This window comes from Branchiostoma lanceolatum, chromosome 11 (assembly GCF_035083965.1).
Source record: "Branchiostoma lanceolatum isolate klBraLanc5 chromosome 11, klBraLanc5.hap2, whole genome shotgun sequence".
Lineage (NCBI taxonomy): Eukaryota > Metazoa > Chordata > Leptocardii > Amphioxiformes > Branchiostomatidae > Branchiostoma > Branchiostoma lanceolatum.
In genome coordinates, this window is record NC_089732.1 from 620,342 (window position 1) to 645,718 (window position 25,377).

A 25,377-nucleotide genomic window follows, 5' to 3' on the forward strand; every position below is an offset into this window, starting at 1 on the left:
AACGTTGTTTTAATGGTCACTAGCACGGCGCACACTTGATAGCGATGCCAGGTAGGTACCCAGAGTAGATACCGGAAGTGGGCGTGACGTGTAAGTGCGCGCGGCTCGCGGAAAGGCTGGGAGGGTCCAGGAAGGGCCTGGGGGGATGAAATGTCAGCGCCACTCGTGCCCTCCAAGCAGAGGTGGGGTGGCGAGATCGTGCCCTACTTCTGACGTGCCCCGTCTTCTCACAGCCGTCACATTTTATTTGATTTATTCACTTGGCTGTAAAAAAAGTAAAGGCTATTACAAAGGGTTAGCCCTGGGAACAATATTCAAAATTAATATTAATTCAATAAAACTTTCACAAAGCTCGTCAAAACACACATGAAGACGTACACAAAACGCAAACCTAAAATACACGTAGAAAGTCAGAAGATATAACAATGTCCCACCCAACCTCTGCTTGGGAAGTCTTAAAGCACTGTGCGCAATATAAACATAGCATACCATACCATACCATACCAGACATACCACATACATGTATATATACGAACTATAACCTCCTTGCATATACTTAGTACCGGAAGACAAGGCGTGTGCCTGTAATGTTCCCAGAAATTTTGGGAACTCCTACTCTTATATCCCGGAGAGGAAGAATTTTCCTCGAACACTGGACCTCAAATAAGGATCTGAATGCTAATATAATGAGATGGCCGACGAAAAACGGGGCAGAGGATACAAAGGTCACGATCTTCTCCGCTAACCTGTGCTTGGAGAATAAAACATTTCACCCATTTAGTGGTGATTAGATAATTAGCGAAGTACACGCACGTCCATATGAAGCAGCGGGGTTTGTGTTGTTTTTATTTGTTTTTGCTTCTTTTGTTTTAATTTCCTAGTGACAAATCCTCCTCGGATTTCTCAAGTTGCTATATCTTTCGATTTAAATAATATCACAACAAAAGACATTAAACAGAAACATGTGCGCGATTTCCCCATTTCCCAATACGTTTCTGAATGCTCCCCTTCCAGGTAGGATCAAAGTATAAGATACATACAGGCCTATGTTTAGGTGGCTCCATTCTACAGTTAATACGCACACACCCCTTCGAGGCTTAAGTACAATAACCACCACAATCCTGCAATATCCCATATAGCTTAACCTATCAACTACGTCAATGGCAAGCGAGCCATGTGATTGGTCGAAAGGCCGTGAACCACTTTGGCTTGATTTCTGCCGTAGGGATCGCATGCGAACGTATTGTGGTTTTAAGCGGTCGTTTTCCGGTTTGGGAATGTTAAAGGGCGCGGGACAAAAGAGAGAAATCTTGTTTAACGGCGGCGTGGTCGCCTCTCGTGCAGTAGCTAACGCGACTAAGCCCGGCGCACGGCGCGACTGTAGATGGTTTTTTTACAGTTGCTTCAGTGTGATTCTGCGTAAGGCCATGTTCAGAGATTCCGATAAACACTCCTGAAACTAGCCTGCTTCGCAGACTTCTGGGGCCGCCGGCGTTTATTTTTTGGGGAGAGCGTTGATTCGCTATGTTCCACATTTAGAGAACCTGGCTCATGTTGAAAATCACGAATCAGCTCCCCCACCCCCAAAAGAAATTATAAAAGTCGGTGCTCCTAGAAGCCTAGCCTGCGAAGGAGGCTATCTGAAACAGCCTACAGTAAGCGATCATGTCGTCTTTCGTAGCGGACGTTAAGCCTTTGGTCCGGGCGTATGGGGAGCCTTCGGTGTTAAACCTTTGCATGTTAAAGAACCCAACACACTTGTCGAGAGAAGTAGTGGTGACCCGATGGTCCGGGTTAAATTCTCGCGGATATTATATGCTCATGTCTTCTCCCGTCCCTGAACGACGTCACAAACTGTGACGGCCCTGACTAAGTGGAACTTGTATCCACAGGATTGTGTAGCTTAGATGATAAACAACACCAGGTTGTGTCTATGTATATGTTTATTCGCACAGTATAACATGTCTGTCGTTTAACGCACCCGCGCGTTTCTACTCGGTAGTTTTACACGGTACACAGATTACAACTTTTGTTTGTCTTCTTTTCAACCTGAAAATTTGAACCTTCATTTGTGTATCCAGGTTGAGGTCAATTGTCGTGACTTTTGACTTTATCGATCGTAAAATCAATTCGAATCAAGAGACGAATGTCAGTTTTTCATATGTGAAGTTACACGCAGGACCTATATGCTTTCAGTGTTGTCTGATGTAAGCAAGGCTTAAAGAAAATGATTGTGACCTTAAAGCTCTTGGGTTGTAAAAAGGTGAAACAACCGGGTGCGTTATTTCTTCAGGAATGACGCAAAAGAACTTTGTTCTGACATTTCTCTGTGAGCGGTGTGACCTTTCCTCCACTGAGGCGATATTTTTAGCGTCTTATCACTCAGTGATGTGTTGTTTTAAGGAGGTTAAAGACTATATCTCATTGGTTGTTGTAACACTACACAGTAACAGTTACAATTGGTATTTTACTCCATTTTATCTTAGAAATCATAAACAAGACTTGACATTTGAAAATCAATTAGTGAGAGGGTAATTTGTAGAGGTGCGCATGCACCTGTTTTGCCGCAAGCACATGGCGATGGCTGGTTATATAACACCGAACGACCCGCCACACACAGGACCCCCTTAGGCCTTATCTGGCTGATATTTGTTCCTTTTTTATCCCCATTATCGTTTCAGGCGGGTGCCCTTTTAGCGCTGACGTCAATAAAAACGTCACGGCTGTTAAGAATGCGTCATAACTGCCAGTATGTTGAAAAGAAAACGTCAATTCGACTTCAGCCTTTCTTAACATCATCTAAATGTAGCGACGCCGTATTTGACGGTCTGTGACATTCACGTAGCCTGGTAATCACAGGGTCACATGTCCTCACGGGCACCCGGTCGGGATGTTTGCGGGGACGAAAATGATATAAAAGACAACAAAACATTGAAAAAACATGATTTGTGTATATTTCTTGGTATACAGTTTTCATTTCTTTTGGAAATATGACTTGCATATACATGTAGTTTCAAGCATTGATAGAGTATAGAGTCCCCTCTACATTATGTTAGTTTTGTCATGAATTTGAGATTATAATAATATGACCCCAGCTTGGACAAGTTGCATTCGTCATTTCGGATGGTGACGTAAAGCCAGCGACCCAGTGTATCCGGAAGCTTCAGACATCAGTCTCAAGCGTCAAACCTCTGCACGTAAAAGAACCCAACACACCGTTATCTAGAAGAGTAGGGGTGACCTAGCCTCTACCAAGCTCCGCGGATCGCTGGAAAAATAGTAGAAATTGGCCAAATAGAGTGAATAGTATGCTGCGGGAGCCGGCCGTACGGAGAAAGGGTCCAAAAGGCAACCCACGGACCTGTTACAGTTGGACTCTATTTGGCCAATTTCTACTATCTTTGCAGCGATCCGCGAAGACTGGTAGAAGCTAGGGGTAGGTTAAAGACGAGAGCCATAGCGAAGCCGCATTGCACCACCACTAGCCACTTAAAACAACGATATGTTGCACCTCGATTGAGGATGACCTCTTTACCTTTACCCAATAGTATTTTACTTTAAGTGAGAGATCATTCTGACTGTAGGTGCATGCTGGTAGTGTTTACGATTCCCCATCCCTGTAGCATGTACGGTCGTGTTTACGGCTCCCCAGCATGTACGGTTGTTTGCCCCACCTGTTCCCCCACTCACGCGTGTAATCAGGCAGATTCCGCGGCGCCTCACGTTACCGGCATGTTTGTCACGTTACCGGCATGTTTGTCACGTTACCGGCGTGTTTGTGGTTCCGACAGTTTCCGAGAAAGCGGGGCCCTGACAAGCTTCGTTAACTTTTTAGCCTCCACCGGGCCTTTACGGGGTCCTGACCGGCTTCGTTAGGTTCCTAGCATCCACCAGGCCTTTCTAAGGGGTCATGACAGGCGCCGTTAGCTTCCTAGCCTACACCAGGCCTTCCTAAGGGGTCATGACAGGCGTCGTTAGCTTCCTAGCCTACACCAGGCCTTTCTAAGGGGTCATGACAGGCGCCGTTAGCTTCCTAGCCTACACCAGGCCTTTTTAAGGGGTCCTGGCAAGCTTCCTTACCTTCCTAGCCTCTACCAGGCCTTCCTAAGGGTTCTTGACAGGCGCCGTTAGCTTCCTAGCCTACACCAGGCTTTCTATGAGGTTATGGATAGCATTAGCAGAATTAGGTACAAACAAGGCGAATAATTGGCCAGGAGAGAGAGCCCGGGGTAAGGGTAACATTCACCTTGCCAAACGGAACCCTAATGTGCCCAAACTCCCCTGGCAAATTCTCCTCACAGCCAGCGTAGTCAGTCCGGCAGAGACTGGTAGTTTCCCACCGTGCGGGCCAGGAGAGGCGCGGGGTTGGCGGGATGCCCGGCCGGGCGGTCCCGGGGGCCCCACCTGTTCGCCCCGAGGAGAAACGGCCCGGGCCCCGCTCCTGTTCAGCGCGATGAGAAGCTAATCTTCAACCGATCGTGACAGGAGCGACAGCCGATATGTGCTGCAAACAGCACGCCGCGGCTTAACGTCCCTTCTGTCACCAGCCTTTCCCAGTCGCATGCAGTCCCGGGCCCAGTAAGCGACAAGTTGCGACAGGGATTCGAACTCGCGACCCTCTGATCCAGAAGCGGGGTCGCTAACCGCGCTACGGAGTACGGAGATCGATGATCAGTGGACAACGGAAGGGCGAAGACCTCCAGTCGCATGCAAGACGGGTGAGTGACAACTTGCGGCCGGGATTTGAACTCCCGACCCTCTGGTCTAGAAACGGGGTCGCTAACCGCGCTGCGGAGTGCGGAAGTCGGTGACAGTGGACCGCGGAAGCGGGAAGACCCCGATTCGCACTACCTGTCCTGCCGGCGCTGTCGTCGCCAACGATGACACGACCCCTCGTTAGTAATGCGGGTGTTTGATTACCAGGGAGCGGTGAAGACCGGAAGTAGACTTCCTGTGTGAAGTGTGTGCCGTTCTTATAGCCCTCACCGCGCGACTTCTACTCCACTCTAACGCGCGGATTGTTCTGCTCCAGGTCTGACGTACAAAAGAGCTGGCTTACAGGTAATTATGTAGGCTATAGCTGGGCTATATATGCGGTATGGGTCCCTTAGAATGGATCCCTTGGAAAGTGGGTGTGTCATCAGTACAGTCTGTTGAGGGACGCCGGGTACGGCAGGTGTGCTGTTGTTCTACCTGGCGTACAGGTGGTTCACCTGCAGCCGTCGTGTTGACGTTCCGTCGCTGTTAATGGTTAACGCGCCGTCCTGACGGTGTTCCCCCATACGTCATCATGTACGTGAAGTTTGCTTGTCGTTAAAGGCGAGGTCACATTAGTCGTGCAATTGTTTTTAGTGGTCGGACTTTCGGGGAGGTTTTGACAGAACCGACAGTTGAAATGGATGTACGACAACCATATTTGTCGCAAGACGACGCGTCCACTACTGTCCGACGAACGCCCTCCATTTGCGGCTGTAGCACATTATGATGTATGGAAGCATTGAAAGGTTTACCTGACTGGTCATGCCCTATGGTTTATTTGATCTGGTCTTTTTAACGTTAGCAAACTGTGACGTCGTCTTTTCTGTAGCGATCTCTATGTCTTATATATACAATGCACTATGACACATCGGTCTTTCGGTCTTTGGTATGACAGTGCAAAAGTATCTTTAAGGGGTGAGACTCTAAGAAATGTTCTTATTTTACTTTACACTTTCATTACAGCTTACAACGGCTCAGCGGCATTACATGTACTCATAGCCTCCTTAGCAGACTTTACGAGTCGGCTTGGGGGGGGGGGTTATAATGTCTTTGTGTGTGTGGGTTTTTTTTTTTAATTTCTATGATGATCAGTTCTAATTGCACTTGGTGTCTTGTGAGCCGCCTCTATATACCATCTGAAAAAGCACATTTTAAGCCCTAAAAAGCCGGAGTCGTAGAGCCTGCTGAGAAGCCTACCTTACTCCAGTCTTTTTGGAGTGCCCTGTATATGACTGTGTGTAAGTGCGTATGCTATGGGACAGAAGAGACGCGCTACGCTCAGACCTACACGTTTGCCAGACCTGTCCTAGATAAGGCGCCGTGCCAGTGTGTTCAGCTCGGGTCGTCCTGGCCCTGTAGGGTGTTAGTCAGCCAAAGTTGAAGCGGAAAACGAGGTGACATGTTTACCTGGGCCTTCAGCGCCCAGTTGCTCGCAAAGCGCGACGCTGGCGTCGCCGCGACCCTTTAAGCCGACGACGTTTTCCTGTCCGCCGGACTCGTAGCTCAGAGCCTGCCTGGAGCGGCGGCGAGCCGGAGGGGCTCTGGAACCCGTCTGTGTCGTGACAGTTCAGATAACCCCGCGGGTTTACGGCCGGGTTTGTGCCGCAGAACATTAGCCTGGATGCCAGACCCCCGATCTCTATGATATCCATCGGTAGAATTCATTGGGGGCATGGTGGCCCTGTAGCTGAGGAGCTGGTCTCTGTAGGCTCTGAAAACAGTCTGGAATCAGGCTATGACAGTTCAGATAAACCCTTCGGTTTACTGCCGCTGTCCCCTGAACAAGGACGACAGCATGTCAGTAGGTACTGTAGCTCATTGGAAAGGTAATCTCCGAGCAGATGTTTCGTGCAAGTACAAAATGCCACAAAACAAGTGTGAAACACGCCGCACCGTACATCTGCTTGGAGACACTGCCTGGGCGAGGAAGCGCTCCGCTCCGCATGCCGTGTCGTCCACGCTAACAGGTTGTCACGCCCGGTCGCCGTAGCGCCCCACAGAGCGCCCGGCGTGGCGCCACGGAGCGCCCGCGACCCGGCCGTACCTGCGTCCCACCTGGGATGCGTTAAGGAGGATCTAGTCGGCCCTTGGTCACACTCGCTAAGACAGCTTCTCTGCAGCTTCTTAAAACCTCAGGCTCCTGGTACAAGTCAAGGCGTCTTAGCTTCTCGGCAACTTCTTAGGACCTGTATTGGAATCAGATGTAAGGAAGGACTTAGTGCCAGGTGTCTTTGCTTCTGTGCAGCGTCTTAGAACTTGTTCTGGAGTCAGAAGAGAAGTGAGAAGGGCCAAGAAGGGCTTGGCGCCAAGTTCGGTATATATCTATGCAGCTGTTTGAGACTTATTAGACAGAAAACAGTAGCAGCAGGACAGAATCGGCGGGTCTAATCGGCCGACCCTTGTTCGCACCGACCCAGGCGTCTTAACTACCGTGCAACTTCTTAAAACCCGTAATGGAGTCAAGATAGAGTAAGGAAAGCTCAGCGCCAGCTCTGTACAGCTGTTTGAAACATAGACTGAAGGCAGTAGTAAGAAGGACGAAGTTTAGTCAGGCGACCTTGTTGTGTTGTGACAAGGTTTCTCGCCTCCGTGCAGCTGTTAGCAAACGGTAAGTCAGCACCAGGCACGACAGAAGGCAGAGAAACCCTCGCACAGATCCGTCCGAGGTACCGACCCTCTGACTCAACTGTAGAACACGTATGTTTAACCGAAGTTGTCAAGACGTCGCTTGTCACTCTTAGAAGAAAGGAAGAAGCCATCGAGAACACCTTAGCATCCAGACTTGAAAGATAAAACATAAGATAAGACCTCGTGTTGATTTCCATGACTCATCAAGTAGATATGACTTGGAAGGCGTTTTAAGGCCCAGGCACATTCGTCGAATGATATTCTTGTCGTCGGACGTCCAGCGAGGCTTTGACGGAACAGACCGTCCATAAGGATCTACGGCAACCGTTTCGGTCACCAGACAGCTGGATTCTGTTACGACACATCCACCACTGTAACAAGAGTGCCCTCAATATTGCTGTCGTAGGCCTGACGAGGTAGTGTCCTTCTTTGGTTGCGTAAGAATTGGTTCTGCGTGTCCTGTACGTTCACTCTGTCTGTGTGATACAGTGGCGGGAGTTTAGATACGATTTTGTGAGATCTATTATCAGGAATGGTCTCTTTGGTCGCCTTGGGTCTGTGTTTTGAACGACATATCCTTCTGGTGGGCCATGGGGGATGCGTGATTATTGCAACGATGAGGCGTTCAGGTACGATTTGTTAAATATCTATTACCAGGAATTGTGTCTCATTGAATCACGGATTCCCTGTCATATCCAGATCGTACGGGGTGTGCGTATGATGCAAAGGCGCGGCGTTCGGACTAACTTTATTTATACCAGGAATAATTGTGCGTCTTACACGTGATTGATCCCGGTGTTTTCCCTGTCAGGTCCCGGTACTGGGGTGTGTGTGTATGATGCAATGACGCGGGGTTTAGATACTGTGACTGGTGGTTAGTGTGGGTACCGGCGTGTGTATGATGTAATTACACGGCATTTAGCTACTGTTACGGCCACGTGTCCTGGTGCACCGGTGGTGAGTGTGGGGGTACCGGCGTGTAGATGATGCAAGGCCGCGGCGCGATGTCGTGCTGTCCGCCCATGCGTGCGATCGCGTGAGCCCATGTCAGTATAGTACTATAAACTGTTATTGTTAAACTCAAGAACAACGCGCAATGGGGAGGTCAGAGGCAGTGCGGGTCAGCGCACTTCAAGGTAAGGTCTTTACCGCACGTCAGGAGGGTACCCGGGCGGGGGAAAGTCGTTAGGGGTTCGGCAGGTCACGTCAGGTCATGTTCGTTGCGTCAGACGCGGGCGGGGGTGATAGTCTGCGCGTGGGGCCCACGTGAGGCACATCCGGCACGTGCCGCCGATAAAAACACGCCGAGCGGACCGCCGAGCACAGATACGGTTACGGCAAGGTCGGGACAGTCGCGTCTCAGATTAGACACCTGTTCGTAAGGTTCTTAGTCAGCAGGTGGCTTCTTTAAGGACACTAGGACCGGGTTAGATCTCTTAAACGGACGGTCTGTATCACCGACTTTCGGAGGTAAGGACTTTCTAAGGCAGAATTTCCAAGCAGATGTAGGGTCGGGTTTGTTTCGCGCGTGTTTATGCGACATTTTGCCGGGTGAGCGTTTTAAAATCTTATCACTTCGCGTCCTATTTGGAAGAAGTGCCACGAAAACATGCGTGAAACAACCCGGACCTTACGTCTGCTTGTAGATGACTTTAACTGGCAGTTTCTAAGATTTGACTCTGGTAGCGTGTAAAACAAGGCCGAGCGGCTCCCATATATACCCACAAGGCCGTAATACTAGTAACAGTCTGTGCGCAAGACGAGACACCTGTTGTGCAGGGAGCTTGTAACAAACAGGTGTTAAAACTGGAGCCGTTTGTAACAGTCGTTAACGGGCGAGCTCACAGCGGGCTAGCTGCGAACTTGAGAGGTGGGACCTTAGGTTGGTAGGCTGATGTTGGTCCGGTATGTTGAGATTGTTATTGTTGCACCACGGATGTTTTAGCGGCGATGTGTTGTTTAGGACACGCTTGTCTGAGTATGTTCACATCTTGTCACCGAACGTTCAGCTCTTTTCACACGTTATGTAGCCTGGATGCAAGACTGTTCCTAGGGCTTACAAGCCCCATAAAAAACAGGATCTAGCTACCTTTCTTGGGAACTATCTCTTTGAGGCATGTTGATCCTAGGCCGGAGGAGCTGGCCTGTGTAGGCCCTGAAAACAGTCTGGTACCCAGGCTAACATTTATCTACAGCCTGTTGGGTACGATGTTGGTTTGGTGTTTGAGATTGCTATGGTTAAGCGTTGATGTATCGTTCAGAAGATCCGTGTTTGAGTTTATTTAGGGCCTGAAAAGTTCGTATAAGCTCCTTTTGATGTAGCCAATGATTAATGTGTTGTTCAGAAGGTCCGTGTTTGAGTTTATTCAGGCCCCGTCCATGAAAACTTAGGATAGGGAATTTCTGATGAACCCATTGACTGATGTCTTGTTCACAAGGCGCCTGGTAGTTACTTCAAGTCCTGTCCATGAAAAGTTACGATAAGCACTTTTTTATGAACCTATAGATTGATGTATTTTTCAGAAGGTCTATGTTTTAGTTTATTCAGGACCTGCCTCGAAATCATCAGGATAAGCTCTTTTTAATGAACCCATATATTGATGGATTCTTGATGTCTTGTTCAGTAGGCGCCTGGTAGTTATTTCAAGTCCTGTCCATGAAAAGTTCGGATAAGCACTATTTAAGTATCCCACTGATTGATAATCGTTCAGAATTGATGTATTGTTCAAGTTGTTGAGAAGGCCATTGTTTTGGTTTATTCAGGTCCCGGCCATGAAAAGTTAAACAGGATAAGCTCTTTTTGATGAACACATTGATTGATTGATGTATTGTTCAGAATCGATGTATTGTAGAGAAGGCCCGTGTGTGAGTCAGTTCAGGTCCTGGCCGTGAGCAGCGCCGGTAAGTTGGAGTGTAAGGCCGGAGAACGGGACCGGTCGGGTGCCAACCGTTCCGCCTGTACACCCGGGAAGTGCTGTTTGTGTAGCTTTCAGCCCGCGGTGAGAAATACGTCCCTGTGACAGCCGCACATGCAGCCGGCGGAGCGCGTTTCCGTCTCGTAAACGGTTGTCGCCATTTGAAACGGTCGTCGCCACATCGCTGACCGGTCGATGCCATATCCCGTGTTAGTTAGTACGACAGCGGCACTGCGGTTCATCGAAAATATACAGAACGTCACGTTAGGGCCCTGTCACACTTGAGCGTATAAACGTTGCGTGTGAGTTGCGTATGGACAAAATGCAATACGCAGCCGTGCACACAACAGTTGTGGAATTTTTCGATTATTTTGACGAATGTGTGACCCACATGTCGTTTCGTTGATAACCCAAACTATCATACCTACTGGGCCATATTGTGCGTATGACTGCGTACCTAAAACTTTCACAAAACGATTGAGATACGCATTAGGTGCGTATTGTGCGCACGCCGGCGTTTGACAAAAATGTCAATGCGCAACTCACACGCAACGGCTATACGCACAAGTGTGACAGGGGCTTCAGTTCGGTCCGCTGCAGGTCCAGCTGTTAGTGTCACGTCACGTCACACGCGCGAAAACAAACGTCAGCTGCATTAAGACTTACACGCCTTGTTCTTGTTGACATCTTAAGAATTTCCTAGAAGGCAGGAGTTTGTGCGAAACGCCGGTTCTCAGCAGGAATCTTCGCTCCTCGTTACTCCCCGCTGTAGATCATTGTAGCAGTTCTCACACACACCGGCCAAGAAATGGCAAACATGTAGGGCAGGCTTCTTTCTACATTTCCACTTTTGATCATCATCTGAGTTTTTAGGGATGTTCTCACGTGACGTCTCAGCTGCCGTGCCGGTTGAACTTGACAGACCCAGACCTAAACAATTCTAACGCCTTATAGGTGGTACATACTGCTTTTCCTGCTTAGCACTCGGCTTAACATTTGGGAAAGAGTTAAAACACACACCACTACCAGTGGACCCTGCAGCAGTGATTTTAAAAAGGTTTTGTGGCCCAAGGGTTACTATACTGAAACGGAGACGGGCCCTGCCCTGTGCACCCTCTGGTGTGTGTATAATGTATATATATACAGTGTAATCTAAGTATGCCCCCAAGTTCAAATTTAATTACCCAACATGGCCGCCAATACTGACGTCGTTGTCACGTGTGTGCGAACGCCCTCAGCTTTCTACAGAACTCTACCAGAAGCCCGCATCCAGTCAATACCGTGTGACAGTCGTGACACTTGGCAAGCACAGCGGGTAGGAAGTCCTCAATGCTGCTGATCTCCTCTAGTTATCACACGTTCCAAACACCAGAATGTGAAGCGGCTTAGCAGCTTGTTCAGCCCGATCCAAGAGCCCGAGAGGATATCGTTTGTCATTCTGGTTACGTAACGGTAGCTTCCCCTGCGTCAGGCCCGGGTTAGTGCACAGATAGCCTCCCCATTCCGAGAACGCCAGGGCCGACCGATGATGGCTACGCTAACCCGTGATACGGCCGAGAATGCGCGCACGTCAGACGAACGGTTCGTTATAACCATTTCCAGTCATACTTTGGGAGTCAGAACGGAGTTTGTTTATGATGGTGCGGACTCATGACGCACTCTGCAGGCACTTCGCCTTCATCCCATTGACTTCTTGACCAGTAAAGTTTGCAAAAGTCAAATTCAGAAAGGCACCGACAATGTAGCTAAACTGAACGAATCTTAGAGTTTTGATCATCGTCATTGGTTGGGGGCCATGCCAAAAATGACACTGTGGCAGTCGCCGCACCCTTTTACTGATGACTTCTTGACCACCAAAGTTTATAAAACGTCTGAGCCGCCTCAAAGTCAGAAAGACACCGGCAATGCTGCATCCCTAGCAAATCCTCAAGTTTTCCTCATCATTGGTTGAGAGCCATGCCACAGCCGGTAGCCACCGCACCCTATTCCTGGGGACTTCTTGACCACCAAGTTTGCCTGAACCGCGTCAAAGTCAGAAAGACACCGACAATATAGCTAAACCGAACGGATTTTAAAGTTCTGACCATCGCCATTGGTTGGGAATCACAGCCGACAGTCGCCGCACCATATTTCTGATGACACAAAGTTGAAACGCTAGCCGCTTCAAAGTCAGAAATTTAAGGCACCGACAATGCAGCATCCGTAATGAACTGATAACCAAGGAGGTTTATTTTTTAAAGATCTTAAACCTCCTTGTGACAACAAACGAAATCATCCTAAAGGTTTTTTTTTTCTGCAGGAAACGGAACGACACTTCCCCAGATAGTATTAGAAGCTCAAATCAATATGTCCAGCTAGCTACGGTGCAGGAAGAAGTGAAGAACACGTGTCATCATGTCATGCTGGTTGTCTGTGCACTTTCCAAAGAACTTTCTTTAATGCCGCCAGTAGGGTATGTTCAGTTAGGGACGTAAAAAGACATTGGCGTACGCGAGACACTGACATCAGTAGCGTGTGTTGTTGCCGTCTTGTCAGACTGACGAGAATGAACTGTGAAACGTTTGAGATGAAGATTTGCTGCGAGAGTCTCTTCTTGTTACAATGTTGCAAACTGCGTCCCCTTTATGTCACATCTTGTTACAATGTTACAAACTGCGTGCCCTTTATGTCACTTCTTGTTACAATGTTGCCCGATGTGACTCCATCCCGGAGGCAGGGCTCCGGAAGTTCCCGTGCCAGCGCCGCGCCCGCAGATCGCTCAGCGTCAGGACTAATTCTGCAGCACATCCCCCAGACATCTCCCTCACTCCACATCCTCCAGACATCTCCCTCACTTCACATCAGATGTACGGCTATGGCTTGGTGTCGGACGCCTTCTGAGTTCTTTCTTTCTTTCCTTCTTCCTAACTTTCTTTTCTTCTTTCTTTCTTTCTTTCTTTCTTTCTCTTTCTTTCTTTTCTTCTTTCTTTCTTCCTATCTTTCTTTCCTTCTTTTCTTCGTTTTCTTCCTTCCTTCCTTCCTGCCTTCTTTTTTCTTTCTTTCCTTCATTTCTTTCTTTCTTTCTTTCTAGGTTTCCTTCCTTCCTTTCTTCTTCCTTTCTCCTACGCATCACTACACACCGGTAGAAAACAAAACAAGCCGTACCCGGCACACATCTGCTCGCGGATTACCCCCTTCTGCTGTTTACATCCGCGCGTCCGGGCCTCAGATCTCGTCCCTTGAAGGATCGACTTCTTGAGTCTTAAAGACGTCATTGGCGGCTGAGAAGGACGCGGAGGTCGCCCCCGAGATTGTCGCGGAGTCGGTGGGAAACCCGACAGTTGTGGGCAGTGATAAGATAGTGCGTCTTGTCGGATGGCAGCGACAAGCCTAGTGGGTAGATAGCTCTACACTCAGGGCCGCGTCAAATGGGTTTCAGGGATGACGTCGACGCGTGTTAATTTTGGCTCGTTCCCATCATAGAAACCCGGCTTGTCTGGGATGACGGACATGAAACACTAGAAGGACTCTTACAAGCTGATAACATGTTGTTCGCTGTGTGATGTTCTTGTTGCGATACCGCAAAATAGCAAAATGTCGTCATGCAACTTTAGGAAAAGAGAGCAAAAGTACGTCATAAAATTTCAGTCTTGAAGACGTATCGAACCTAGATTATATCATTTGTATCTCACACCAAATCGGGGTCGGCAGAAATGTTACCCGCAGAATTAATTTCGAGTGGCCTGAAAAAGGCCCTGAACGTTTATTGATGTTTGCCGCACAAACTACGTCATCGCCCCTGCCTGCGTTCATCAGACGACCCTACGCGACTGCGCGTGGCCCGAGCCCTGCCCTCGCCCCCCCGGGGTCACACTGCCCCCCTCCCCCGGGGCCCGAGCCCTGCCCTCCTCCCCCGGGGTCACACTACCCCTCCCCCGGGATCACCCCAGCCGCCCGCCCAGCTAATTGTTTCACTTTCCCGCGCTAGATTGATCATTTCCCGTCCCGAACTGTTTATTTTTAGACAAGGTTTGATTCGATGGTGTTATATTTAGATAAGGTGCCCTGGGAGGGAACGGTGGCGAGGCAGCGGGAACCCAATCCGGCTGTTGCCTAGCAACCCGCACAAACCTACATCATACATACTTGCGCCTCCAGGACAATAGCCTGGTAAACAGTCTTTAGCAGGGCTTCTAGTTCTAGCAGGGTTTTTAGCAGGCCTGGCCAACGCAACCCACCCAGTGATTTTGCCTTTCCGAAACAACCCTGGGTCTTCATCAGGGAAGCTTAGATAAAGTTTCCTCGGGTGCATGTAGACCTTGGAGCCGAGGATCTGGCTTGTGATGCCCTGGCAGCAGCCTGACTCCCATGTTATCTAGCCTGGAGTCCAGCCTTGTTTAATAGCTTTGGCCCGTTCCCCAAGAAGGCTGGACTCCAGGCTACAGGTCACCTACAGGCAGGCCGGCTCCCAGCCCGTACCACGTGTTTTCTGTACGTAGCCTGATTGAGTTGTAGGCAGGCGAGGGGCGGATTGCCGCCTATTGCACGCTCCATCAGAAGCGGTCCGGGCGCGACTGGAGGCCCGGGACCACCTGTCAGGAGAGCGCACACTCCGGGTCAGCTTTAATAACGCTCCTCTTGATGTTTCCCAGTGTAGACACGTGTCGGCGGCGGTCGGCAGGGCTGGATTGAATTCTCCGTCTCGACTGATCAGCAGCAGCTACCGTCAGTGTTCTGCGCGAGGGAAGGGCGTTACTGAGAGGAGGTTGTACCGGCGAGAGTTCCGGGATGGTGGCGACGGGTTCCCCCGCCCGGGAGGTGACCGCAGACAGTCGTGCTGACCACAGGAGTGTGAGATAGCCGTGAGATAGCTGTGCGGATCCCGCTCGAGGGAGGGACAGCTTCAACCACAGGCGCCGCGCGAAATTATGGAAATTTGGACCTTAATGACAGTGTGTGTACTGAGCCTCGTCAGGAACTGCGTGCTGGTGTCCGCCGAACAGCTCAGGACTGTCGGTAAGTCGTACCGGTCTCTAGCAGACTCTCCTCGGGTAGCCTGGATAACAGACTGTCTCCAGGGTCGACACAGGCCAACTCATCGGCTCTAGGGCCAACAGGCCCCCGAGGAAACTCTCCTAGGGTAGCCTGGATGCCAGACTGTCTCCAGGGCCGACATAGGCCAGCTCCTCGGCTCTAGGGCCAACAGGCCCCAAGGAAATTCTACGACAAGCCCCCTAGAGTTAGACCCTGAGACATAGATAGGGATCGGGGGTCTGGCATCCAGGCTACTCTTCAGGCAGATAGACTGAGTTATAGACATCGACCTAGATATACTACTATAGGGTGGGTGATTTACCGGAGGTGTCATCAGGACATAGAGGGCCCAATTGGCCCACTGATGCCCTCAGTCTATCTATCAGGCCCCTAGACTAGAGGGTAATGGGGCTACGTCATTTACTCTTCACCTGAATTCTTTGCATGCTGAAATTGTTAAATGTCTAAATAATTTCGAAGAAGAGTTAGGGGGCTATGGATTGTCCAATGTCTTATTTGGCTAATGTCTACAACATTTTCAGCAAGGGGAATCTAGTGAAGCTACGTCATTAAGTCTCAGCCGCAATTATTTGACAAAACAGCGTGGAAATTGATCAGAAAGGGGGACAATTTCACACAGGAAACAGGCGGCTATAGACTGTTCGATTTGGCAAATTTCAACATTTGGCAAATTTCATTCGCCAACATTTTCAGCAATCAACTGAGCCTGGTAGATACCAGATGAGTTACTGAACTTGTTCATACCGATAAGAAAATTTAGGTTGGCACTATGCTTGACATGTTTTTTTGTTTTGTTTAGCGTGAATCTGGTATTTTATGTTACCTGAATAAGTCCTTTCCTACTAGTATGCCCCTTTGCATGATTCCCAAGCGCTAACGACACCTCCTCCCCCCGAACAACCTGCCCTTTCCGCCCGGACAGGCTGTATATTTGTGTATGTCTGCCGAGCACGCTGATCTGGTATAACGCTCATGCCTCCCCCCACAGCGGACCTGTTGGATAACCTGCAGGATTACCAGACCGTCATACCGCAGAGGGTCGACCACACGGGGCACTTTAAATCCTACCGAGTCATGAACAAGCCAAGAACTCGAAGCAGACGCGCGCTGTCGCTGGAAGGGGACCAAGACGACCAGATATTTTACATGATCGCCGCTTACGGCAGAACGTTTCACTTGAACGTGACCCGGAATAACTACTTAGTGTCCGCGAACTACGTGGTGGAACATTGGGGGGAGAACGGCACGGTGACGTCACGCAGAGGAGCCCGGCGGCACGCTGGGTGTCATTACGTCGGGACCATCCGGGACCATGAACATTCCAGCGTCGCTATCAGCAACTGCAGGGGACTGGTAAGTACATAGATAGAGGACCATGGCTTAGGGTACGCCGGCTTGGGGTTGTGTAGAAGAACCTTATTGCACGACGATTGTACACGGTACAATGTATGGCAATAACTATTAAACAAACGCATAGTACAAAATAGAGGTATATATATAATATAACGTATTACTAATACAATAAGAGCTGGCATAAGTATTCAATATACAATCGAGTGGGGCTAATCGTTAGTTTCCGTGTATTTTCTAATGACAAAGCAGTCTTTGATATAATTACCTATTTTTGCATTGTGGGGGTCGTTGCATCTGAAGATATATTCAAAATCTATCTATAGCATTCTGACTCTTAAAATTCGTATGGCATCCACGTGCGCAGTCATTTGGCATGGTTCTGAAAATGAATCTTGACAACGCCGGTGAAGGTCAGGCATCCAGGTAATGAGATACACAGATCCTGATAACGTTACGTGGCAATGCTCGCACCTAATCTCCAAGCACATCTTTGGCACATCGTTTTCTGGCCGCCCAGTTTCTCTAACACATGACCCTCCCGTGACCTGATTGAGGATTACTGGAGATCTAACACAGTAGTTGTCATAAATTTTAAGCCTAATTACGTAGCAACAGCAGCACCATTGGGAACATGTCGTAATTAAAACGTCGATGAAGGTTAGACATCCAGCTGATAAGCTAAGAAAAGGAAAGTGATCTCGATCTAGTTTAGCTCACTGAAGAGCTAATTTTTCACTGGTCGTGAGAGAGAAGACAGACGCTATCTACAGTATTTACAGGTTCATTGTACCGGGGAAATTCCCCTAGCTCTTTTCGACAAGTACAATGAACATTAGACCACGGCTTAACGTCCTGTCCTAAGGACTGCCACCCTTTCCGGTATCGTGCATGTCGGGTGAGCGACACAGCCGGGATTGAACTCGCGGCTTCTAGTTCCAGAGGCAAGATCGCTAACAACTGACTACGCACGCTAGTAAGATACGCCAAATAGCAATTTCGTCGTGGTTAAAAACCTGCTGATCGACAAATCTTGCTCAATGTCACTGACCAAAAGTGGTGGATGCTACTTGAAACGTTAACCGTTTCCAAAAGCATATCCAATTGCTTGAGTAGTTGCTATTTGGCGTATGTCGTAATTACCATGAGCCTGTGAAAAACGTTAGAACCTGCCGCTATCATGTCCAACGGGAAGAGCTTGTGTATGTTCCGCCCTTTCGCATGAGATTTAGGTTCCCTTGTGGGTGTCACACATAACACCACGCTAACGTGGCCTTATCGGCCGTGCGCGTTATCAGAGGTGGGCGTCGCCTGCTGCACTCCCCGTGATGCAGCTGCGTAGTAGCGACAAGTGACGCGGCGACATGACTCCGAGGGGCGCGACCACCTGTCCCGCGTTAGCCCCGCCGGCCCACTCTCACGCCGCCGCTATATTTCGGGACCAGGCGACGTCACAGGTCGCACTGGACCATAAGGGATCCATTCTGGGTTTGTTTATGGTTAATCAAGGCCGCTCACGTTAAATTTAGAACGATATTTTAAAACTTTCAAAGGCACGATGTTGGCACATGTCATCTTGTATCTGGGTGTGTCCAAGTTTCGCTAGTCGCTAAGAAAAGTATGCCGCAATTCCTGAATGCTGTTGCACTTGTCATAACGTATACATTTCTGTCCTTGCGACCAGGTATTTCTATGTAAAAAGTATTTGTATGTTATCATTTATAATTTCACTATCAGACATTTTTTATTGTTTGAATCAACAAAAAGCGCTCGGAGCAATGATTTAATCTTTCGTACAGTCTCCTCCGAAACACACGTTCCATAGCGTGTACACTGTCGCACAGAACAAGACCGGGAGTAAATCCTCCCAATTTCGTGATCCAGAAGAGAATCACTAACCACTTGCTCGCTGCACGCCACCTTTTACTGAAGAGGCTAACCTTGTCTCCGAGCACATGTTGTCAGGGAAAATCGTTACGTTTTCGGGCTGGCTCGTTATTCTGACAGGTAACATTTACTTACTCAACACACCATTAGACATAGCCGACCATGGCCTCCCGACCTTCTCCAGACCATGGTTGGGAGATAGTCGTGAGCAGGTCATTTTAGGTTGGGACTTCGTCGGCGAGCTTGCCTACTAGTCTTTAAAAATCGACTATAAATTTTGAAAAATCGCACTCGTCAAAAAGTTATATTCTGCTTGCATGCTATCTGAGGAGCGAACTGGAGCTAGAGTAGGATGGTTATGCTATTCCCAACCGAGTGCCGACCTTGGTTGGGGAGTGCCACTGGGAGCAAAGCCGTGGGAAGGTCCTGAGTGTGTGACAGGGTCTGTAGTTTCGTCAGAAATTCTATTGGAAGATTGGTCAGCTCTAGTATCTCTCCAAACATCTCGTCGCATGGCTACGTCAGTCTTTAGGCAGTCCGAAAATGCCAGGACGATTTTCCCATCCAACATGTGCCCGAAGCGAAGATAGGCTAAGCGACATCACCAGCTTCTCCGGTTGTACTTAAGATTCTAACGAGTCTACTCGCTAAGCATATGATGTCAGGGAAATTCGTAAATGCAGACAACCCTTCAGGCAGCCGTAGACAGAAAACGTCACGGTGATTTTTCCTTCCAGCATGTGCCAGAAGCGAAAATACGCTAATTATTAGCGACATCGCCAGCTTCTGTACTGAAGAGTCTGACTGGACTTCTGGCTAAGCACATGTTGTCAGGAAAAATTGTAACCTTTTCTGGTGACATTCTGGCAGGCAATCCTTAGGAGAAAATGTCCCAAGGATTTTCCCTCGTAACATGTGTTGAAGCGAAGACATCCTAAGAGACGTTGCCAGCGTTGTACATTCAGTTCGTTCCGTCTGCTTGGGCCGTGCCCAAGTCGTCTCCTGCTGCAGTAGTTCCCACATCCATCATGCAGCCGGCGGCACACGGGCAGGGATCGCCTCCCCGCAACACGTGTTCCACATGAAACAGTGTCACCTGCAGGTAGCCTTCTTGTCTGGCCGCAGGTCGGGCCGCGCCAAGCGGATTCAGGGGATCGCATCATCTGGAGATCAGATATCTGTTACGACAGAGCGGAAAATGTCTTCATTTTTTTTACGTTTCCATACATTTGTTTAGTAATGTACTCATTTCTTTCGACATTTTTATGACCATTACGACGTATTCTCTCATTCATCTCATTAACAAAAAGCGTACGACGTCGCCGTGGGCAGTTGTTACCAGGACAGGAGCCTTGTCGTCGCGTAGGTTTCTTTTTCTCGTCTTAAGTAGTTTTCCTTTTCTGTATGTTGGGAAAAGTCAAGTCAAAGTGAGCAAGGATTTTATCCATAAAATGATATTATAACCTATAGGTTAGATCAATGGCACCATCGTCTCCTATTGGTAAGTGGCATCATCGTCTCCAAAAGGTCACTTCGGATGTCATCAACGTCTCCTATTGGTCAGTTTGGATGGCACCATCGTCTCCTATTGGCAAATGACATCAACGTCTCCTATTGGTCAGTTCGGATGACATCATCGTCTCCTATTGGTAAATGGCATCAAACCGTGTTAAATGGCATCAACGTCTCCTATTGGTAAATGGCATCATCGTATCCAATAGGTTAGTCCTGGTGCCATCAACGTCTGCTATTGGCCATCTCCAATGGTATCATCATTTGCCATAGGTCAGTTTGAATGGCATAATTGTCTGAAATAGGTCGGTTCAAATGGGATCATCGTCTTCTATTGGTAAATGGAATGAATGAAATTAACCGTCTCGAATGGCACAATCGTCTCTTACTGGTCAGTATAAATGGCATCATCGTCTACAATAGGTCAGGTTGAATTGCATCAATGTCTCTTTTGGGTAAATACAGTACCATAATCGTTTCGCAAAGACCAGTTCGAATGACATCATCGTCTCCTATTGGTAAATCAAATCGTCGTCTACTGTTGGTCAGTTTGAAAAGTATCATAGTCTCTTATTGGTCAGTATATAAATAACATCATCGTCTCCTATTGGTCAGTGTCTGACTGTGATAAAGTATCATATGTAGAATGTTGCATCTTCCATTAAGCTCCATACAAAGTCAGACAAAGAACGGTCACGATGAACTAACCCGTTATAATGGGTTACTCATGCCAAAGATTGACCCCGTGTTCACCCTGCACATACATGTATTTTAGGCACAGACTTATTGCCAAAGGGGCTTATTACAGCACATTTGCAGGCAGCCTGTTAAGTATCAAAAGGACATGGAATATTTCCCTCACACAGTCATCAATCATTCATTAGAGCTGCGTCTGAGGCCAACGTGACTTTACTGCCGAGCGCACGTTTCGTGTGTGCCGGGAACCAGGTGCAGTCACAAGGTGAACTTCAAGCACGTTAAATATCAGAAGGAGATGGAGGATATCATTCACGCAGCAATCAATCATCCATTAGACGAACGTAACGTCTATTGGCTGGAGGAGACTTATTTCAGTACCCCTTCCATACTCAGAACCAGGTGGCATGTCATCATCGAAATGTTAAAACTCGCTCTTGCTGGGCGACAGACACGCAACAGCAACCTGTTAAATGTCAAACGGAGGTGGAATAGTTATTTTCCATAGTGACCAATCAACCATTAGGAGAACGTAACGTATGTTGTCTGCTGGAGACGTAGTTCAGTTGGTAATATGTCATCATCGAAATGTTAAAACTCGCTCTTGCTGGGCGACAGACACACAACAGCAACCTGTTAAATGTCAAACGGAGATGGAATATTTCCTTTGCGCAGCCATCCATCGTCCATTAGACCAACGTTACGTCTGGTGGCTGCTTGAGACGTAAAACCAGGTGGCGTGTCATCATCGAAATGTTAAAACTCTCTCAGAGTCGGCGACAGCACACGTTACGACAACCTATTAAATGTCAAAAGGAGGTGGAATAGTTATTTTCCGCAGTGATCAATCAACCATTAGAAGAACGCAACGTTAGCATTTGTCGGTTGTCAGGAAACGTCAGATACCGAAAAGTGCAACAACCCTAGCAAACATCGTAGAAATGGTTGTTTGATTCCTTCTTTGACAACGACTAGGTTTATACAAACCAAATGAGCAATGATAATAGTAGATCATTAATGTGTTTAAAATAAACTACAGGAAGACAAAGGAAACCCAAACTTCTTAACCAATTCATTGAACAAAAACGAGATGCTGTTATAAGATGCTGTACAGTCAGCCCCATCCCTTTCTGTTGGAAATTTACAGTTACAATCCGTATTCCTGTCATGATGATGAATCCCACTAACACAGATGAGCCCCGGAGCTCACCCGCCCATACGGTCCGCGTTTACGGTGCCAGGCGGCGGGAGAAGCAGACAGGCCCGTCTGTCATGCCGGCTGGCTCCGGTCCAGGCAGACGGACTAACCACTCTCAGGGAGGATCACGCGGGCAACTGTCACTAATGGGGGAGAAGACGGCACGGAAATCACCCACAACATGTAAACACTAACGGGGGAGGGTGCGCGCTGTTAGCCTGGCGGTTAGAAAGCACGCTTCTGGTGTTCTGAGTCTACCTGCACAATGTTAACGCAAATGGGGGTGAAGACGTAAAAACTCAGTGTGGAGGAGTGTGTTATAGTCTGCCTTGCTAGAAATCCCACTTGTGGTGTCCTGATCCTGAACCGTGAAAATGCTCGAACCTTGTACAGGGGTTCCCGCCTGGGACGTTGTTAGCAAATGGCTTCAAAGTTTCTGAGGCTGTACTGGAACAGGGGTGAATGTGCTGTAGTAACGAACTCCTCACGCCTGCCGGTTCAGAAGCCGGGTGTTTGTGACGGCAGCAGTAGCGTTTGCATTGCTGCACAGAAGCCTGCTGAATAGGCTATGCTCAAACAGCGGTCAATGTCCCGTATGCCTGGGCGTGCAGCAGGGCGGAGGGCAGCAGTAGCGTTTGGGTTGCTGTACAGGATCCTAGGAGCTTGGTGACTAGACTATGCTCCAACAGAGGTGAATGTCCTGCAGTAGCTAGCTCCTCATGCCTGGTTTCAGCAGCCGAGTGTTTGTGAGGGCATCAGCAGCACTTGGGTTGCTGCACAGAAGCCTATTTTTGAGGCTACGCTCCAGGAGGGGTGAATGCCCTGCTGTAGCCAACTCCTCACTCCCGTGTGTTTGTGAGGGCAGCAGTAGCGTTTGGGTTGCTGCTTGTCGGGACCCGGAATAGTTTACACCAATCAGGCGTTAATCGGGGGGCTGACTGACACGATGTGTACTCTAGAGCGCGCCTGGGGAGAGCGGGGCCGCGGGGCACACAGCGAGCATGGGAACCACGCTGCTCAACTTTCCAGGGCACCGTGCCGTTGGAAGTCGTACATCTCAACGTCATTTAAAGATCATGTGCCTCCTGTTAAACCATTGCATCCTTGTGGCTGCCGTAACTCGTACAGTTTTAAAGGGCGTTTGACTTTCGGTGAACCGCGCTGCTCAACTTTCCAGATCGTAGGCCAGGGGGCCCGGTGTTCCATTGAATGGGATCTTGTGCAAATAGTAGACTTTTCAGTCTGAATTTTGTTGGTATTAACATAGGTTGTCTCCATAAAATGTTGTTTTATTCATTCATTTGGCCGTAAAAAAGGCCAGGCCTACCCAACTATCCGAAAATTACAAAGCGTTAGCCTATAAAATCAACACATAAAATAACAATTGAAGCGCTGATTTAACACTGAGAGGCATTTTATCGTAAAAAAAGTGCTCTTGATTTGTTTCTTTACCAAAGACATACGTTCGTAAAACATTTAGATGAATGCGTAGGTCATTCTATAGACCATGCCTTCCTCTCAACCTTCAATGACTGCCGTAACTTGTACAGTTTTAAAGGGCGTTTGACTTTCGGTTATCTGATAACCCAAACTTCTGGTGCACTCCAAGTTCAAAGAAACCTCAGTGTTAGGTGATTTCACAGCGGTTTAGCAAAGTGTCACGCCACTTGTAGCGGTCTGCACGCCATGCGTGAGACCCGGCGTGTAGCGTGCAAACGGACCATTTTCTGCGAGTTCAATGGCAACAATCGGCTGTTTTTAGTCGCTCGTGGCTTAAACTTCGATCTGCAGGGCGTCTGTGAGTTGTAGTCGAACCAGCCGTCACCTCATGCATGAGAGTTAAACAGCCGCCACACCCACTACGATTTTCTTCTGGCGAAACTTTCAGAGGAGACGTAAAATGGGAGTCCCGTGTTCGAGAGGTTCCTCGAGCACGTTACAACACTTCAACAGCCTCGTTTATACTCAGATGGGTACCTACTGGCTGTAATGATACATCATAGTAACGTTCAAGAGCCCTTCAGTCATGATAATAATGACAAGATCGACCAACAAGACAATTTCTAAAGATGATGTCACAAATAAGTCCTCAAGCCTTTTAAAGACTTCTCTGCGTTTCAGGGCGTTTGTCACAGGCCTCTGCGCCGTCGGTACGCGGGTCAAAGCTTAGGAAACGTTCATAATTGCGACCGTTTCGCGCGTCATTGCGTCCGTTACGCGCGTCTTTACGTCCTGTATACGCGTCATTGCTTCCAGTGCGCGCGTGATTGCGTCCAATTCGGGCGTTATTGCATTCCATACATACGGACGTCATTACGCCAGTCCGTCCTTTGGGCATACAAATACGACCCAACATACAATCATCACCAGCTTTCACACATACCTAACGTTATAATACAAAATATGAACAACTCAGTTACAGATATAATATATCCGCAAGTTCCTGATCCCAGACAGTCCATCAGTGGTTGCTACCCGTGAGAATCCCCGCGCTGGTTGAAGACTGGCAAGCTTAATTTTTTAAGGCAATTCACAATAATATAACAACTCAGTTACAGATGTGTGAGTTTTCCGCAAGTCTCTGATCCCAGACTGTCCATCAGTGGTTACTGCCCGTGAGAAGCCCCACGCTGGTTGAAGACTGGCAAGCTTAATTCTTTAAGGCAATACAAAAGGATATAACAACTCAGTTACTGTTGATGTGTAAGTTTTCCGCAAGTCTCTGATCCCAGACAGTCCATCAGTGATCTCTACCCCGTGAGAATCCCCACGCTGGTTGAAGACTGACAAACGTAATTTTTTAAGGCAATACAGTTATAACAACTCAGTTGCAGATGTGTTTTCAAGTTTTCTACAAGTCCCTGGTCCCAGACAGTCCATCAGTGATCTCTACCCCGTGAGAATCCCCACGCTGGTTGAAGACTGACAAACGTAATTTTTTAAGGCAATACAGTTATAACAACTCAGTTGCAGATGTGTTTTCAAGTTTTCTACAAGTCCCTGATCCCAGACAGTCCATCAGTGATCTCCTCCCCGTGAGAATCCCCGCGCTGGTTCCGGACTGACGTGTTTATTGACTTTCCTCCCGCAGCAGGGCGTGTTCTCCACCGGGAGGGAGGAGTTCGTGCTGGAGCCCGCGCCGGGGAACGGGACGGACCGGCCGCCGGCGGCGCGACACCCGCACCTGGTGTACCGCCGCTCCGCCCTCGGGACGGCCCGGCACCACGGCAACGACCCGCCCTGCGGAGTTCAAGGTGAGACACGTCCGCGTCACCACGGTAACCATGTAAACAGGAAGTAACGTCTGCAGAAGGGATGGGACCTCCCATGAAGGTCAAACGGGGTCACTGGGGCAGGGATGAGTGGGGATGTGCAGGCTGATTCTATTGGTCAGTGGAA

At 48.6% G+C, this 25,377-nt stretch overlaps 1 protein-coding gene across 1 annotated transcript in view; it reads left to right on the forward strand.

The window, feature by feature from the left end:
- The window catches only part of LOC136445013 (A disintegrin and metalloproteinase with thrombospondin motifs 6-like), a 59,891-nt gene that overhangs the window by 11,908 nt on the left and 22,606 nt on the right, over nt 1–25,377 (forward strand). Inside the window, exons 2-4 of the mRNA XM_066442844.1 lie at nt 14,933–15,296; nt 16,324–16,688; nt 25,070–25,232. Of these exons, the coding sequence (XP_066298941.1) occupies nt 15,209–15,296; nt 16,324–16,688; nt 25,070–25,232 (616 nt within the window). The 5' untranslated portion in view covers nt 14,933–15,208. The remainder of the gene's footprint in view (nt 1–14,932; nt 15,297–16,323; nt 16,689–25,069; nt 25,233–25,377) is intronic.